The 19,082-nt window shown below is 43.3% G+C and overlaps 1 protein-coding gene across 1 annotated transcript in view; it reads right to left on the bottom strand.

Moving 5' to 3' along the window:
• LOC115128286 (choline transporter-like protein 4) overlaps positions 1 to 17,273 on the bottom strand; it is a 51,548-nt gene extending 34,275 nt beyond the window's left edge. The window contains exons 1-2 of the mRNA XM_029657996.2: positions 16,971 to 17,273; positions 2,493 to 2,541 (exon numbers count right to left, since the gene is read on the bottom strand). Of these exons, the coding sequence (XP_029513856.2) occupies positions 2,493 to 2,541; positions 16,971 to 17,016 (95 nt within the window). The 5' untranslated portion in view covers positions 17,017 to 17,273. The remainder of the gene's footprint in view (positions 1 to 2,492; positions 2,542 to 16,970) is intronic.
• Between the last annotated feature and the right edge of the window lie 1,809 nt (positions 17,274 to 19,082).

Here is a 19,082-nt window from a genome sequence, read left to right as displayed (position 1 = left end):
AAAACACTCACCCAGAGGCGGCGCTCCTAGTAGCCGGAGACTTTAATGCAGGGAAACTTAAATCCGTTTTACCAAATTTCTACCAGCATGTTAAATGTGCAACCAGAGGGGAAAAACAACTCTGTACCACCTATACTCCACACACAGATGCATACAAAGCTCTCCCTCACCCTACATTTGGCAAATCTGACCATAATTCTATCCTCCTGATTCCTCCTTACAAGCAAAATTAAAGAAGAAAGAACCAGTGACGATATCAATAAAAAAGTGGTCAGATGAAGCAGCTGCTAAACTACAGGACTTTTGCTAGCACAGACTGGAATATGTTCCGGGATTCCTCCAATGGCATTGAAGAGTACACCACATCAGTCATTGGCTTCATCAATAAGTGCATCAATGACGTTGTCCCCACAGTGACCGTAAGTACAAACCCCAACCAGAAGCCATGGATTACAGGCAACATCTGCACTTAGCTAAAGGCAAGAGCTGCCACTTTCAAGAAGTGGGACTCTAACCCAGACTCTAACCCAGCTTATAAGCTTATAAGAAATCCTGCTATGCCCGCCGACGAACCATCAAACAGGCAAAGTGTCAATACAGGACCAAGATCGAATCGTACTACACAGGCTCTGACGCTCATCGGATGTGGCAGGGCTTGCAAACCATTACAAACTACAAAGAGAAGCACAGCCGAGAGCTGCCCAGTGACACAAGCCTACCAGATGAGCTCAAATATTATTATTATTATTTTTTTTTAAATACTTATATTTTAGCTCGTCTATTTTAGCTCGAGGCAAATAACACTGAAACATGCATGAGAGCATCAGCTGTTCCGGACGACTGTGTGATCACGCTCTCCGTAGCCGGTGTGATTAAGACCTTTAAACAGGTCAACATTCACAAGGCCGCAGGGCCAGATGGATTACCAGGACGTGTACTGCGAGCACACGCTGACCAACTGGCAAGTGTCTTCACTGACATTTTCAACCTCTCCCTGTTCGAGTCTGTAATACCAACATGTTTAAGTAGACCACCATAGTGCCTGTGCACGAAGGTAACCTGCCAAAATGACTACCGACACGTAGCACTCACATCTGTAGCCATGAAGTGCTTTGAAAGGCAGGTCATGGCTCATATCAATGCCATTATCCCAGAAACACTAGACACACTTCAATTTGCATACCGCCCTAACAGATCCGCAGATTATGCCATCTCTATTTCACTATTGCACCCTTTCCCAACTGGACAAAAGGAACACCTATGTGTGAACGCTATTAATTGACTACAGCTTAGCCTTCAACACCATAATGCCCTCAAAACTCATAAATAAGCTAAGGACCCTGAGATTAAACACCTCCCTCTGCAACTGGATCCTGGACTTCCTGACAGGCCACCCCCAGGTGTAAGGGTAGATATCAACACATTGACCACGCTGATCCTCAACACAGGGGCCCCTCAGGGGTGCGTGCTCAGTCCCCTTCTGTACTCCCTGTTCACTCATGACTGCACGGCCAGGCACAGCTCCAACACCATCATTAAGTTTTCCGATGACACAACAATGGTAGGCCTGATCACTGACAACGATGAGACAGGGCAGAGACCTGGCCATGTGGTGCCAGGACAAAAACCTCTCCCTCAACGTCATCAAGACAAAGGAGATTGTGGACTACAGGAAAAAGAGGACCGAGCACACCCCCATTCTCATCGACGGGGCTGTAGTGGAGCAGGTTGAGAGCTTCAAGTTCCTTGGTGTCCACATCACCAACAAATTAACATGGTCCAAGCACACCAAGATAGTCGTAAAGAGTGCACGACAAAACCTATTCCCCCTCAAGAGACTGAAAAGATTTGGCATGGATCCTCAGATCCTCAAAAGGATCTACAGCTGCACCATCGAGAGCATCACTGCCTGGTATGGCAACTGCTCGGCCTCCGACCGCAAGGCACTACAGAGGGTAGTGTGAACAGCCCAGTACATCATTGGGGCCAAGCTTCCTGCCATCCAGGACCGCTATACCAGGCGGTGTGAGAGGAAGGACCTACAAATTGTCAAAGACTCCAGCCACCCAAGTCATAGACAGTTCTCTCTGCTACCGTACAGCAAGCGGTACCAGAGCACCAAGTCTAGGTCCAAGAGACATCTAAATAGCTTCTACCCCCAAGCCATAAGACTCCTGAACACTTAATCAAATGGCTACCCAGATTATTTGCATTGACCCCCCCCCCCCCCATATTACCTCAACTAACCGGTAGACTCTGTACTGTGTCGCTATTGTTATTTTTCTGCTACTCTTTAATTACTTGTTACTTTTATTTCTTATTCTTATCCATATTTTTTTTAACTGCATTGTTGGTTAGGGGCTCATAAGTAAGCATTTGTGAATAAAATGTGATTTATTTCACTTGCTTTAGCAATGAAAACATGTTTCCCATGCCAATACAGCCCCTTAAATTGAAATTGAATTGAAAAGAGAATTAGTGGAAAAGGCTACCTTTTCTGAACAGGTCCATTGAAGGTGGGGTCATACTGAGCAGGTTCCCCTGAAAAGAAAAGGCAGTGAGATAATGGATCAATAACAGAATTGAAATATCTTTCCTGAAGGTATTTACAATGACTTAACACAAACACCTGATAGCAGTGTGTAATGGTGTTAGTTCCTTGTTTACACATTACACAGATCAGATCAGATCGAATACATAGGGAAAACATCTCTCGGTAATGGCAATTTGCATTGATATTCAAAAGAGCTCCACTGTGCATGAGAGTCTATGGAGAGAAATGAGTGTCTGAGTTTGAGGGTTCATTGAGGGGGGGGGGGGGGGGTGTTGCTATGCAGCAACAGTGGTGGCCTTTGTTAGTATGCAACTCATCGTGTTGAAGAGCGACAGTCTTCCGCTTGAGGAGGAGGAAATGTAGCAAAAACAATAAGACCTTGACACATCTTTATAGGTCGAACAATCTGGAGAGTTTTGGGGGTGATGATGATTGGGTTACGGGAATTACATTGCTTAGAGTCACTTTCTGGAACACTAGGGCAACTGTTAAGAGTTGGCCAATGAAGAAAAATAGAGAGCAAAATATGGTGAAATAGAATTATTAAGATATACATCTTTCATCATTCTTCTCTTTTAATCTCTACATTCCATAAATCAATATTTTTATGGCAAATTTGACAGTTTACGCACCCTTAAAAGTAAGGTAGCCTTAAACTAAAAAGAATGGGCAGTATGTGATAAGGGAGATTTGAATTGAATTTGAATTCAAAGATGGAGGGACTAGGCTCAAAGCAGAGCAGTGACTTTTGAAAGGGATCTCCCAAAAATATTCCATCAGACATTTTCCACTGAAACCCTGTGTGTCATGGTCACTCACAACTAGGGCCGGGACAAAACCAGTATCGCTTTGCACGTTAGTATCGTGGCAAGGAACCAAAACAGCCCTAATGTTGGAAACAAAGATCATTATGTTGTCATCCAGAGTCACATTTATTTATAGGGCTCCGAGTGGCGCAGCGGTCTAAACACTGCATCTCAGTACTAGAGGTGTCACTACACCTCCAGACTGTACCACAACCGGCCGCGATCGGGAGTCCCATAGGGCGGTGCACAATTGGCCCAGCGTCGTTAGGGTTTGGGTGGGGTAGGCCGTCATTGTAAATAAGAATTTGTTCTTAACTGACTTGCCTAGTTAAATGTTTTATTTTAATGTCTTTATTTTCCAAGCTATAGAACACAATATTTACATACAGCAGGTATTTAAAAAAAGGACCACAAGAGTTGGATCTGCTTCGTGTTTTCATTTTTGCAACGGAAAAATTATTATGATACTGATATCGTCAAAGCCCTACTCAAAATGGACAACATTCCCCTTATCACAGTAAGCAATTACCTTTGCTTGGTTTATATTCTACTTAGCAAGCCAAACATTTCTAAGAGATGTTGTTCTTGGTCTCATGGACTCCTCACAATAAACCAATCGAAATCCCAGAATAAAATACCTTCATAAAAAGACAAATTAAAGATAAAGCACATGTTGAACCTTGCACTTCTGTCCAAGGAATATGCAGTTGAGCGTGCTGTTTATTTTTTAAATTTCAATTAGGCTACAATAGGATAAAGTATCAGCCCAAGTCTAGTTGGACATTACACCATTCACTGATTGGAAGCATGTCTACAAAGAAGTCAGCATCTATGGCTTAGAGTTAGTGAAATTACATTACAATGTAGGCCTGTTCATTAGGTCCATGGCCTACAATGTCACACACTGCGGTATAATCTAAAAAGCACGAAAATATCAAATAAATGAATCATGCTTAATTGACTTAATATATTCCCTATTAACTATTAGCGGACATAACCTTTACATCCTATATACCTACTAATCCTGATTTATGGAAGCTCAATGTTTATGGAAGCTCAATGTTGGCTTCCAACTGACAGAATACACATAACCATAAAGATCCAATAGAATATTCAATATAGCATCCACTGCATTTTCAGCTAAGCCTTGTACACGGAGTCAGAGACTCGATTTGCTTGCCGCCAAACAAAGAAACCTGTTCCTCTGCCTCATTGCCGGCTGTAAATGAATATCAGATTACAGTAGAATACAAGGCTGTCTGTTTAGGGCAAATCACAACCTGGAAACTGACTGGCAGTGACCCTTTCCTGATGTTGTGTTTATACTCCCTGTTTTTTTACCACCGTCTGATCCCATAAAGAATAGAAATGTTTGGACCCTACAAAACTTGAACCTCAGTCGTAAGGGCATTTTTACTAATACTAAAGGCCCAAACAATGTGTATGTCTGTAGGTGATTTCAATTCATTTGGCTTGACTTTGGAAAGAGTGGTGATAAAAGAATCACCACATTTTTTTGGTCCAATTTAGAGCCTGACAGGTATATCGGTTCACCGATATTATCGTCAAATATTATTAGCCTTTCACCATTATAAAAATCGGTACCTGCAGATAACCTGATATTCAATAAATAGGGAATCTCATGCTTATTTGAACATTTGCGGGCATTTTCGTGATGCCATTATTGTCAATGTAAGAAATCAACATTGAAGCATATTTCTTGGACAGTTGCTCTTTCGGATGACAATTTATGAGAACTCTTTGTGGAAAAATGACACTTTAATTTTCCCTTTGTAAAACAGTATATCGGCAGATACTTTTGTATATATAGTGTATGTGGACACTCCTTCATATTAGTGGATTCAGCTATTTAAGCCACACCTGTTGCTGACAGGTGTATAAAATTGAGCACACAGCCATGCAATCTCCATAGACAAACATTGGCAGTTTTAATAGCCTTTCTGAAGAGCTCAGTGACTTTCAACGTGGCAGCGTCATAGGATGCCATCTTTCCAACAAGTAGAATGTCTGCTCTGCTAGAGCTGCCCTGGTCAAATGTAAGTGCTGTTATGCGAAGTGGAAACGTCTAGAAGCAACAATGGCTCAGCCGCTAAGTGGTAGTCCACACAAGCGCTCAGAACGGGACTGCCTAGTACTGAAGCGCATAGAGCAAAATCGTCTGTCCTCGGTTGCAACACTCACTACTGAGTTCCAAACAACCTCTGGAAGCAACGTCAGCACAAGAATTGTTCGTCGGGAGCTTCATGAAATTAGTTTCCATGGCCGAGCAGCCGCACACAACCCTAAGATCATGCACAATGCCAATCGTCGGCTGGAGTGGTGTAAAGCTCGCCACCATCAGACTCTGAAGCAGTGGAAACGTGTTCTCTGGAGTGATGAATCACGCTTCACCATTTGTAAGTCTGACGGACGCATCTGGGTTTGCCGGAGGCCAGGAAACCGCTACTGTCGGGATAGGGTTCGGGATAGGCCCCTTCGTTCGAGTGACGGGAAATCTTAACACTACAGCATACAATGACATTCTAGACGATTCTGTGCTTCAAACTTCCAAACATTTTCCTGTTTCAGCATGACAATGCCCCTGCGCACAAAGCGAGGTCCATCCAGAAATGGTTTGTCGAGATCGGTGTGGAAGTACTTGACTGGCCTACACAGAGCCCTGATCTCAACCCCAATCGAACACCTTTGGGATGAATTGGAATGCCGACTGCGAGCCAGGCCTAATCGCCCAACATCAGTGCTCGACCTAACTAATGTTCATGGCTGAATGGAAGCAAGTCCCTGCAGCAATGTTCCAACATCTAGTGAAAAGCCTTCCCAGAAGAGTGAAGGCTATTATAGCAGCAAAGGGAGGACCAACTCCATATTAATGCCCATGATTCTGCCAGGTGTCCACATATCGATAAACACTATATGACCAAAAATAAGTTGTCCCCCCCAAAAAACAGGGACAGTGTCGGACCCCCAAAAAACATATTGGTCAGACTCCAATTAGAGATACTGATGTATGGGTTATGATGTAGCGTTGTGATTATTTTTTGAGAGGGTATATTAGACTGCATAGTTAGTTAGTTATGTACATGTATGTGCGTGTGTGTGTGCATGTGTGTGCATGTGTGTGCGTGCGTGTGTGCGTGCGTGCGTGCGTGCGTGCGTGCGCATACCAGTGCCTATGAGGAAAGAGTGCATTGGGCTGTCAAGGCCAGCATAAGTCAACCAATTAAGTGATGAACTTTTACTGTGAGACTTAAGGTAGGCCTACACACACCACCCTCTTCTAATGCAGAAATGGAGGCTTGAGGAAAGGATGTAGGGCGGCCCAACCCCCGAAGTGACTCTTATGAACTGTTTGCAACGATTCCTCTGTGTTGTCTTAGGAATTCAAAATTCTCTGTGTTGATCTCACCAACCCCCATTGTCACACCTCTGGGTTCATTCATTTTTACAATATAATTAAATATCTGCCTTTAATATAGACAATTCCTTGATCTGTCAGCTAAACGCATAATACTTGATTGCACGGGGTTTAACCGTAGTCTCTGGCATATTGCTGTATTATTTTATGGAATCAGATAAGATTAAGCAATTAGCCATCGAATGAATTATCACATGCATATAAAATATGCATACATATTAGGGCTAACCCCATTTAATTGACTGGGACAATAGGCTGTTGGTCAACCGAGATTTATTTACACATTTCAAATAGGCTCGCGATAACTCCTGATAAAGTTGGATAGCTGATATTCAAGACTTAAATAGCCAAATTGATTAGTCATAGGAATCAGGACTAATAAAGCCAATGCAATAGCCTGTTTTACAAATGGTGGGCCTACCACATGGAATGGCATTCATAAAATTCCATTGCGGGCCAACATGGTAGGCTACACCCAAGTAAGTACAAGCAGACTTCTTTTGGTCCTGTTCGGATGTAATTTTTTGGTGTTTTACGAACAGTAGGCTTACCACATAAGCCTACCGTTCGGTAAGATGGCACCAACAGAGAGGGTCGCCTCGCTTCTAGTCCTTAGGGAACTATGCAGTATTTAGTTTATGTATTATTTCTTACATGTTAGCCCAGAAATTCTTAAGTGTTATTACATACAGCCGGGAAGAACTATTGGATATCAGAGCAACGTCAACTTATGACCAGGAATATGACTTTCCTGAAGCAGATCCCTTGTTCACACCACCACCCAGAGCATTTGATCTGATCCTAGAGGCTGACCCAAAACAACGTCGCCGCAGAAGAAGTAGACGGAGCGGCCTCCTGGTCAAACTTGAGGCGTGCACACTACCCACCTCTTCCAAGTACATTACTCGTCAATGTCCAGTCTCTAGAAAACAAGGTAGACGAAACTAGGGCAAGGATTGCAACATACTCTGTTTCACGGAAACATGGCTCTCTCAGGATATGTTGTCGGAGTCGGTACAGCCACCTGGATTCTTTGTGTCGTGCCTACAGAAATAAACATTACTCTGGGAAGAAGGGCGGGGGTGTATGCTTCATGATTATATGGTGTGATCATAACAACATACAGGAACTCAAGTACTTTTGTTCACCTGATCTTCCTCGCAATCAAATGTTGACCATATTATTTCCCAAAAGAATTCTCATCAGTTATTGTCACAGGCATGTATATCCCCCCTCAAGCCGATAACATGACGGCTCTCACGGAACTTCACTGGACTCGATGTAAACTGGAAACCATATATCCTGAGGCAGCATTTATTGTAGCTACTGATTTTAACAAAGCAAATTTGAGAACAAGGCTACCTAAATTATATCAGCATATTGATTGTGGCACTCGTGCGGGCAATACACTGGATCACTGCTACTCCAACTTCCACAATGCATACAAGGCCTTCCACCGCCTTCCCTTCGGCAAATCTGACCACGACTCCATTTTGCTCCTCCCGTCCTATAGGCAGAATTGGTCGAAAGAAATGAGGACTCTTTATGGACCAAGATTTTTGGGGGTCGGGGACAGCCCTAATATGAACTCAGCAAAAAAAGAAACATCCCTTTTCAGGACCCGGTCTTTCAAAGATAAGTCATAAAAATCCAAATAACTTCACAGATGTTCATTGTAAAGGGTTTAAACACCGTTTCCCATGCTTGTTCAAATGAACATGCACCTGTGGAACGATCTTTAAGACACTAACAGCTTACAGACGGTAGGAAATTAAGGTCACAGTAATGAAAACTTAGGACACTAGAGGCCTTTCTACGGACTCTGAAAAACAACAAAAGAAAGATGCTCAGGGTCCCTGCTCATTTGCGTGAACGTGCCTTAGGCATGCTGCAAGGAGGCACGAGGACTGCAGATGTGGCCAGGGCAATAAATTGCAATGTCCGTACTGTGAGACGCCCAAGACAGCGCTACAGGGAGACAGGACGGACAGCTGATCGTCTTCGCAGTGGCAGACCACGTGTAACAAGGATCCTGCACAGGATCGGTACATCCGAACAACTACGGGACAGGTACAGGATGGCAACAACAACTGCCCGAGTTACACCAGGAACGCACAATCCCTCCATCAGTGCTCAGACTGTCTGCAATAGGCTGAGAGGCTGGACTGAGGGCTTGTAGGCCTGTTGTAAGGCAGGTCCTCACCAGACATCACCAGCAACAACGTCGCCTATGGGCACAAAACACTGTCGACACTGGACCAGACAGGATTGACAAAAAGTGCTCTTCACTGACGAGCCGCGGTTTTGTCTTACCAGGCGTGATGGTCGGATTCGCGTTTATCGTCGAAGGAATAAGCATTACAGCGAGGCCTGTACTCTGGAGCGGGATCGATTTAGAGGTGGAGTGTCCGTCATGGTCTGGGGCAGTCGGTCACAGCATCATCGGACTGAGCCTGTTGTCATTGCGGGCAATCTCAACGCTGTGCGTTACAGGGAAGACATCCTTCTCCCTCATGTGGTACCATTCCTGCAGGCTCATCCTGACATGACCCTCCAGCATGACAATGCCACCAGCCATACTGCTCGTTCTGTGTGTGATTTCCTGCAAGACAGGAATGTCAGTGTTCTGCCATGGCCAGCGAAGAGCCCGGATCTCAATCCCATTGAGCACATCTGGGACCTGTTGGATCGGAGGGTGAGAGCTAGGGCCATTCCCCCCCCAGAAATGTCCGGAAAATTGCAGGTGCCTTGGTGGATTCCACGTACCTATATGCCGCCTAAGGGTTATGCCCGGCTCGCCGACCCTCTGTCTACACGCAAATACACCTCGCTTGCAATATGGTTTTGGGAACATAACTTTAATATAAGAGAATTGTTCAAATACAAAAGATACACATAGCAGATTCGCACCCAGCTGTGTTTTGACAAACGCGAGCTTCCAGCTGAAAATATGAAATGGAATTGTCCAATGGAAATGTGAGCACAAGGTGACATACCTCTGGAGGTTGTAATTGAAAACAGCCTGGTGCAACTTTTCTCACCTGCATACATAGACTAGACAAACATTCCCATCTGGTTAACTTCGCCGGATCTCTGTAATCGACAATAACGGAAGAATCTACAATGAATAAGGACCTCCAACAGCCGAAGCTAAGTAGTAACATTAACATGATGCCTTCTAATTGCAGTCGCTGTACTCGCCTTACGGCGAGGATAGCTGTGCTACAAGCCCAGCTTCAGACGCAATCGTTAGGCAATGGTAATTTCAGTGTAGGAAAGGATGAAACAGCGTCTGTCCCACCAGTAAGTACAGATAGTAGTATAAATCCCCTGGCACAGTCCCCGCAGCCGGACAACTTTCTCACGGTTTCTGGAAGGAAATGCTGTAGGAACGCTCAACCGGTGTCGCTCATTCAGCCGACAAACTTTCAACCGGTTTTCCCCATTAAGCAGCGAGTCGGAGTCAGAGGCCGAGTCTTCTCTGGTCTCTACTCCTCCCGTTACGGGGTCTGAGACGCCGAAGCTTCCCTCCATTAGCTCTGGCAAATTGAAAACTCTAGTCATTGGCGACTCCATTACCCGCAGTATTAGACTTAAAACGAATCATCCAGCGATCATACACTGTTTACCCAGGGGCAGGGCAACCGACGTTAAGGCTAATCTGAAGATGGTGCTGGCTAAAGCTAAAACTGGCGAGAGTAGAGATATTGTTATCCACGTCGGCACCAACGATGTTAGGATGAAACAGTCAGAGATCACCAAGCGCAACATAGCTTCTGCGTGTAAATCAGATAGAAAGATGTGTCGGCATCGAGTAATTATCTCTGGCCCCCTCCCAGTTAGGGGGAGTGATGAGCTCTACAGCAGTCTCACAACTCAATCGCTGGTTGAAAACTGTTTTCTGCCCCTCCCAAAAGATAGAATTTGTAGATAATTGGCCCTCTTTCTGGGACTCACCCACAAACAGGACCAAGCTTGACGCGCTGAGCAGTGACAGACTCCGTCCTAGCTGGAGGGGTGCTCTCATCTTATCTACCAACATAGACAGGGCTCTAACTCCTCTAGCTCCACAATGAAATAGGGTGCAGGCCAGGCAGCAGGCTGTTAGCCAGCCTGCCAGCATAGTGGAGTCTGCCACTAGCACAGTCAGTGTAGTCAGCTCAGCTTTCACCATTGAGACCGTGTCTGTGCCTCGACCTAGGTTGGGCAAAACTAAACATGGCGGTGTTCGCCTTAGCAATCTCACTAGGATAAAGACCACCTCCATTCCTGTCATTATTGAAAGAGATCATGATACCTCACATCTCAAAATAGGGCTACTTAATGTTAGATCCCTTACTTCAAAGGCAATTATAGTCAATAAACTAATCACTGAGCATAATCTTAATGTGATTGGCCTGACTGAAACATGGCTTAAGCCTGATGAATTTACTGTGTTAAATGAGGCCTCACTTCCTGGCTACACTAGTGACCATATCCCCCGTGCATCCCGCAAAGGCGGAGGTGTTGCTAACATTTACGATAGCAAATTTCAATTTACAAAAAAAAAAAAGACGTTTTCGTCTTTTGAGCTTCTAGTCATGAAATCTATGCAGCCTACTCAATCACTTTTTATAGCTACTGTTTACAGGCCTCCTGGGCCATATACAGCGTTCCTCACTGAGTTCCCTGAATTCCTATCGGACCTTGTAGTCATAGCAGATAATATTCTAATCTTTGGTGACTTTAATATTCACATGGAAAAGTCCACAGACCCACTCCAAAAGGCTTTCGGAGCCATCATCGACTCAGTGGGTTTTGTCCAACATGTCTCTGGACCCACTCACTGTCACAGTCATACGCTGGACCTAGTTTTGTCCCATGGAATAAATGTTGTGGATCTTAATGTTTTTCCTCATAATCCTGGACTATCGGACCACCATTTTATTACGTTTGCAATTGCAACAAATAATCTGCTCAGACCCCAACCAAGGAACATGACAAAAGTCATGCTATAAATTCACAGGCAACACAAAGATTCCTTGATGTCCTTCCAGATTCCCTCTGTCTACCCAAGGACGCCAGAGGACAAAAATCAGTTAACCACCTAACTGAGGAACTCAATTTAACCTTGCGCAATACCCTAGATGCAGTTGCACCCCTAAAAACTAAAAACATTTCTCATAAGAAACTAGCTCCCTGGTACACAGAAAATACCCGAGCTCTGAAGCAAGCTTCCAGAAAATTGGAACGGAAATGGCGCCACACCAAACTGGAAGTCTTCCGACTAGCTTGGAAAGACAGTACCGTGCAGTACCGAAGAGCCCTTACTGCTGCTCGATCATCCTATTTTTCTAACTTAATTGAGGAAAATAAGAACAATCCGAAATTCCTTTTTGATACTGTCGCAAAGCCAACTAAAAAGCAGCATTCCCCAAGAGAGGATGACTTTCACTTTAGCAGTGATAAAATCATGAACTTCTTTGAGGAAAAGATTATGATTATTAGAAGGCAAATTATGGACTCCTCTTTAAATCTGCGTATTCCTTCAAAGCTCAGTTGTCTTGAGTCTGCACAACTCTCCCAGGACCTAGGATCAAGAGAGACGCTCAAGTGTTTTAGTATTTTATCTCTTGACACAATGATGAAAATAATCATGGCCTCTAAACCTTCAAGCTGCATACTGGACCCTATTCCAACTAAACTACTGAAAGAGCTGCTTCCTGTGCTTGGCCCTCCTATGTTGAACATAATAAACGGCTCTCTATCCACCGGATGTGTACCAAAACTCACTAAAAGTGGCAGTAATAAAGCCTCTCTTGAAAAAGCCAAACCTTGACCCAGAAAATATAAAAAACTATTGGCCTATATCGAATCTTCCATTCCTCTCAAAACTTTAGAAAAGGCTGTTACGCAGCAACTCACTGCCTTCCTGAAGACAAACAATGTATACGAAATGCTTCAGTCTGGTTTTAGAACCCATCATAGCACTGAGACGGCACTTGTGAAGGTGGTAAATGACATTTTAATGGCATCGGACCGAGGCTCTGCATCTGTCCTCGTGCTCCTAGACCTTAGTGCTGCTTTTGATACCATTGATCACCACATTCTTTTGAGAGATTGGAAACCCAAATTGGTCTACACGGACAAGTTCTGGCCTGGTTTAGATCTTATCTGTCGGAAAGATATCAGTTTGTCTCTGTGAATGGTTTGTCCTCTGACAAATCAACTGTACATTTCGGTGTTCCTCAAGGTTCCGTTTTAGGACCACTATTGTTTTCACTATATAATTTTACCTCTTGGGGATGTTATTCGAAAACATAATGTTAACTTTACTGCTATGCGGATGACACACAGCTGTACATTTCAATGAAACATGGTGAAGCCCTAAAATTGCCCTTGCTAGAAGCATGTGTTTCAGACATAAGGAAGTGGATGGCTGCAAACTTTCTACAAAACAGAGATGCTTGTTATAGGTCCCAAGAAACAAAGAGATCTTCTGTTGAATCTGACAATTAATCTTGATGGTTGTACAGTCGTCTCAAATAAAACTGAAGGACCTCGGCGTTACTCTGGACCCTGATCTCTCTTTTGAAGAACATATCAAGACCATTTCAAGGACAGCTTTTTTCCATCTACGTAACATTGCAAAAATCAGAAACTTCTGTCCAAAAATGATGCAGAAAAATTAATCCATGCTTGTGTCACTTCTAGGTTAGACTACTGCAATGCTCTACTTTCCGGCTACCCGGATAAAGCACTAAATAAACTTCAGTTAGTGCTAAATACGGCTGCTAGAATCCTGACTAGAACCAAAAAATTGGATCATATTACTCCAGTGCTAGCCTCTCTACACTGGCTTCCTGTCAAAGCAAGGGCTGATTTCAAGGTTTTACTGCTAACCTACAAAGCATTACATGGGCTTGCTCCTACCTATCTCTCTGATTTGGTCCTGCCGTACATACCTACACGTACGCTACGGTCACAAGACGCAGGCCTCCTAATTGTCCCTATAATTTCTTAGCAAACAGCTGGAGGCAGGGCTTTCTCCTATAGAGCTCCATTTTTATGGAACGGTCTGCCTACCCATGTCAGAGACGCAAACTCGGTCTCAACCTTTAAGTCTTTACTGAAGACTCATCTCTTCAGTGGGTCGTACGATTGAGTGTAGTCTGGCCCAGGAGTGGGAAGGTGAACGGAAAGGCTCTGGAGCAACGAACCGCCCTTGCTGTCTCTGCCTGGCCGATTCCCCTCTTTCCACTGGGATTCTCTGCCTCTAACCCTATTACAGGGGCTGAGTCACTGGCTTGCTTGGGCTCTCTCACGCCATCCCTGGAAGGGGTGCGTCACCTGAGTGGGTTGATTCACTGATGTGGTCATCCTGTCTGGGTTGGCGCCCCCCCTTGGGTTGTGCCATGGCGGAGATCTTTGTGGGCTATACTCAGCCTTGTTTCAGGATGGTAAGTTGGTGGTTGAAGATATCCCTCTAGTGGTGTGGGGCTGTGCTTTGGCAAAGTGGGTGGGGTTATATCCTTCCTGTTTGGCCCTGTCCGGGGGTGTCCTCGGATGGGGCCACAGTGTCTCCTGACCCCTCCTGTCTCAGCCTCCAGTATTTATGCTGCAGTAGTTTATGTGTCAGGGGGCTAGGGTCAGTTTGTTATATCTGGAGTACTTCTCCTGTCCTAGTCGTTGGCCTGTGTGAATCTAAGTGTGCGTTCTCTAATTCTCTCCTTCTCTCTCTCTCTCTCTCTCTCGGAGGACCTGAGCCCTAGGACCATGCCCCAGGACTACCTGACATGATGACTCCTTGCTGTCCCCAGTCCACCTGACCGTGCTGCTGCTCCAGTTTCAACTGTTCTGCCTTATTATTATTTGACCATGCTGGTCATTTATGAACATTTGAACATCTTGGCCATGTTCTGTTATAATCTCCACCCGGCACAGCCAGAAGAGGACTGGCCACCCCACATAGCCTGGTTCCTCTCTAGGTTTCTTCCTAGGTTTTGGCCTTACTAGGGAGTTTTTCCTAGCCACCGTGCTTCTACACCTGCATTGCTTGCTGTTTGGGGTTTTAGGCTGGGTTTCTGTACAGCACTTTGAGATATCAGCTGATGTACAAAGGGCTATATAAATAAATTTGATTTGATTTGATTTTGGAAGAGCGGGGTAGCATCTCACAGCAAGAACTGGCAAATCTGGTGCAGTCCATGAGGAGGAGATGCACTGCAGTACTTAATGCAGTTGGTGGCCACACCAGATGCTGACTGTTACTTTTGAACCCCCCTTTGTTCAGGGACACATTATTCAATTTATGTTAGTCACATGTCTGGGGAACTTGTTCAGTTTATGTCTTAGTTGTTGAATCTTGTTATGTTCATACAAATATTTACACATGTTAAGTTTGCTGAAAATAAACCAAGTTCACAGTGCGAGGACATTTATTTTTTTGCTGAGTTTAGTTTTGATGTCTCACTATTATACTACAATGTAGAAAATAGTAAATATAAAGAAATATAGTAAACATAACATAGTAAATATAAAAAAAAAACAGGAATGAGTAGGTGTCCAAACTTTTGACTTACTGTATATGGTAGAATAATGCTTTTTTTAATGTCAGTATTGCCTTGTAAATTAAGCTTTATGCCTTATGTGAATTAATTAATTTTACAATGAAATATCTGCCTTTGATATGTAAAAATATCATGACCCTGATCAGCTAAACGCATAATATCTGATGAACCATAAATCTGACATATTGCTGTATTATCTTTTGGAGTCAGATAATTCATTTAATGGGCTAATTGCTTAGATCACATGTGAGGTCTATATAATATGCATACATATCAAATATGTATCCCACTACAAGGATATACAGTAGCTAGCCTCATCTTCCATCACCCATTCCTTCTCACAGTTCACTATTTTGTGGAGATGTAGCTAAATATTACTAATAAATAATTATAACCTGATAGCACCTCTAAAAAAATAGATGACACAGGTGACCTCAGAGACATGTTGTTCCAACAGTATCTCACATGAACAAAAACCAGACTAGGTCCAGCACCTTTGTAACTATATTCCTAAAAGCAGCAGAAGTGTTCAATCTAGTGGTCTTTGTGTAGTTGAATCATTGCCTTTCAAACTTGGTTCTCCAATGTTCTTTGCGCTTAGGCCTGGCTCACCTCACACTAATGACTGGTCAATGATTAGCAGGCCATTATTGTAGGCTTTTCAGTATTAACCACACAGTCTAGAGCAGGGGTGTCAAACATAACAAACAGGATGGACAGAGTGGACACTGGGACCTTTACTTATCCAAGAGGCAGCTGAATTTACATAGAGTGGCTTTTTGAATACCAGGGTCTAGGATAAGTTTAGCCTCAGACATTTTGTGGATATGGGCCTGGCCTTTACTTTGGTTTACCTGCTGCTCATTTACCCATGACGTTTACTCTCCTGCCTCCTATTGCTCTCTACGCAAACTTAATTTGTGTACACAAGCATCCCCGTACTGTTTCAAAACTCCCAGACTGTCAATAGAATCCATTCATCTCGTGCAAAAAACTGGAGTATGTCCCAAACGGCCCTATGGGTCCTGGTCAAAAGCAGTACACCATAAAGGGTGCAATTTGCAGTACACCATAAAGGGTGCAATTTGGGATACAACCCTTGAGTAAGGTGGACAGGTAATAAGACACACTAAGGCAGGGAGCCTTTATACACAGGCACTCCCAGAGATGGACATATGCAAAACGTGGTTCCGTAGGAACACCACAACTCACAGAAGACTGACAGAGAATGAATGCCTCACAACAAAACAGATTTTTCATACAATGAATATTCAAACTTCCTCCTCTAAATTTCCCTATTTAATGCAAAAACCTACATGAAAGCAATGGCATGCAAAAGAATATCAGTGCCCTTCCGTTGTATTCAGCTGAGTTAGAAAGTTGATGTGATGTAGCCTGTAATGCTTGTAATGAAAATTGATTTTAAATCACAGATTGAAATGTAAAATTCTAAATGGAGAGGTAGGCCTAATAGGGGTCACCACTCATAAGGAACTGGAAAAACGCAAATAGGCTAGGCTAGTGACAAATAAACATTTTTCATTTAACAAAAATATGACACTATTCTGTGAGGTTAGACAAATACTAATCCAGGTAATGTAACGGGCGATGTGAAATGAACTCACCATATTCCGACGACTCCGAGTTCTCTTCCTTTAGGTTTTTACCCATTTTCAATCCTTCCCTCCACCTCTACTAGTTTATAATCGTGTAAAACGTCTAAATTGCCAGGTATATCAAGTCGAAGTTTAATAATTTAAAAAAAGTATAAAACAACGTTTTAAAGAGGTGTTACCTACACTTAATGCACAGAAAAAGCAAACTTGCGTTGAATAAATCTTTCTCCCTCGAGCTCCAGTAACTAGGGTTGTGACATCACGAACGCACCTGTTGTGTGACGCGCACCTGCCTGCACGCGCGGTGTAGCATTCCCGCCCCTTGACCTCCCTTTACTAAATGCCCCCAGGCTGTTTGATGGGCCTGCATGTAGTAAATGAAATTGCTTTTTTTCCTGATTATTTGGCTGTATGCCTATATAATATATTGATATTTAAAATACCTGAACAAACACATCTGATGACATTTCAGTTCAAAATGATCAAATTGTGTATGATAATGTTTGAGACATACAGTGGCAAGAAAAAGTATGTGAGCCCTTTGGAATTAATTGGATTTCTGTATAAATTGGCAGTAAAATTAGATTTGATCTTCATCTAAGTCACAACAACAAACACAGTCTGCTTAAACTAATAACACACAAATGGTAATGTTCTTGTCTATATTGAATACATCATTTAAACATTCACAGTGTAGGTTGGAAAAAATGTGAACCCCTAGGCTAATAACTTCTCTAAAAGCTAATTGGAGTCAGGATTCAGCTAACAATCAATGAGACAAGATTAGAGATGTTGGTTAGAGCTGCCCTGCCCTATAAAAAGCTCACACAAAGTTTAAGTTTGCTATTCACAAGAAGCATTGCCTGGGTCTCAGAAGACCCAAGATTAAGAATTGTTGACATGCATAAAGCTGGAAAGGGTTACAATGGTATATCTAAAAGCCTTGAAGTTCATCAGTCCACAGTAAGACAAATTGTCTATAAATGGAGAAAGTTCAATACTGTTGCTACTCTCTGTAGGAGTGGCCATCCTGCAAAGATGACTGCAAGAGCACAGCGCAGAATGCTCAATGAGGTTAAGAAGAATCTTGGAGTGTCAGCTAAAGACATGCCAACATCTCTGATGAGTCTGCGATATGTAAAACACTTAACAAGAATGGTGTTCATGGGAGGACACCATGGAAAAAACATTGCTGCACGTCTGAAGTTCGCAAAAGAGCATCTGGATGTTCCACAGCGCTACTGGCAAAATATTCTGTGGAAAGATTTAACTAAGTTGAGTTGTTTGGAAGGAACACAAAACACCATGTGTGGAGAATAAAAAGGCACAGCACACCAACATCAACCTCATCCCAACTGTAAAGTATGGTGAAGGGAACATCATGGTTTGGAGCTTCTTTGCTGCCTCAGGAACTGGACAGCTTGCTCTGACGGAAAAATGAATTCCCAAGTTTATCAAGACATTTTGCAGGAGAATGTAAGGCTCCGTCCACCAATTGAAGCTCAACAGGACAACTCCTCACAACACAGAAGTAAGTCAACAGAAAGGAAAATATGTTCTTCTGGAGTGGCCCAGTCAGAGTCCTGACCTCAACCCGATTGAGATGCTGTGGTATGACCTCAAGAGAGCCATTCACACCAGAAATCAAGAATATTGTTGAACTTGAAGTTTTGCAGAGGAATGGTCCAAAATTCGTCCTGACCGTTGTGCAGGTCTGATCCACAACTACAGAAAACATTTGATTGAGGTTATTGCTGCCAAAGTAGGGTCAACCAGTTATTAAAACCAAGGGTTCACATACTTTTCCCACCCTACACTGAATGTTCACACAGTGTGTTATTAGTTTAAGCAGACTGAATGGTCATAGATTAAGATCAGAACAAATTGTAAGTCACAACAGACAATGAGGAAGTCCAAGTAATTCCAAAGGGTTCACATTTCTTGCCACTCTACAAAAACATTTTATTTAGATTTGAGGGAGTGACTTTTCCCATCATCACACGAAGAGCCCTTCCTTATTGCTTTGGAAATGTTTAATGTCTCACCCATGTTCTTCAGTTCACAACATGAAACCTGGCACAACCCAACCAGATAGTGATTAACATAAGTCAATTTGACAGC

The sequence above is a fragment of the Oncorhynchus nerka genome, linkage group LG4 (assembly GCF_034236695.1).
Source record: "Oncorhynchus nerka isolate Pitt River linkage group LG4, Oner_Uvic_2.0, whole genome shotgun sequence".
Lineage (NCBI taxonomy): Eukaryota > Metazoa > Chordata > Actinopteri > Salmoniformes > Salmonidae > Oncorhynchus > Oncorhynchus nerka.
The sequence above is the reverse complement of the archived record's forward strand: the minus strand, read 5'-3'. Positions and strand labels throughout refer to the sequence as shown.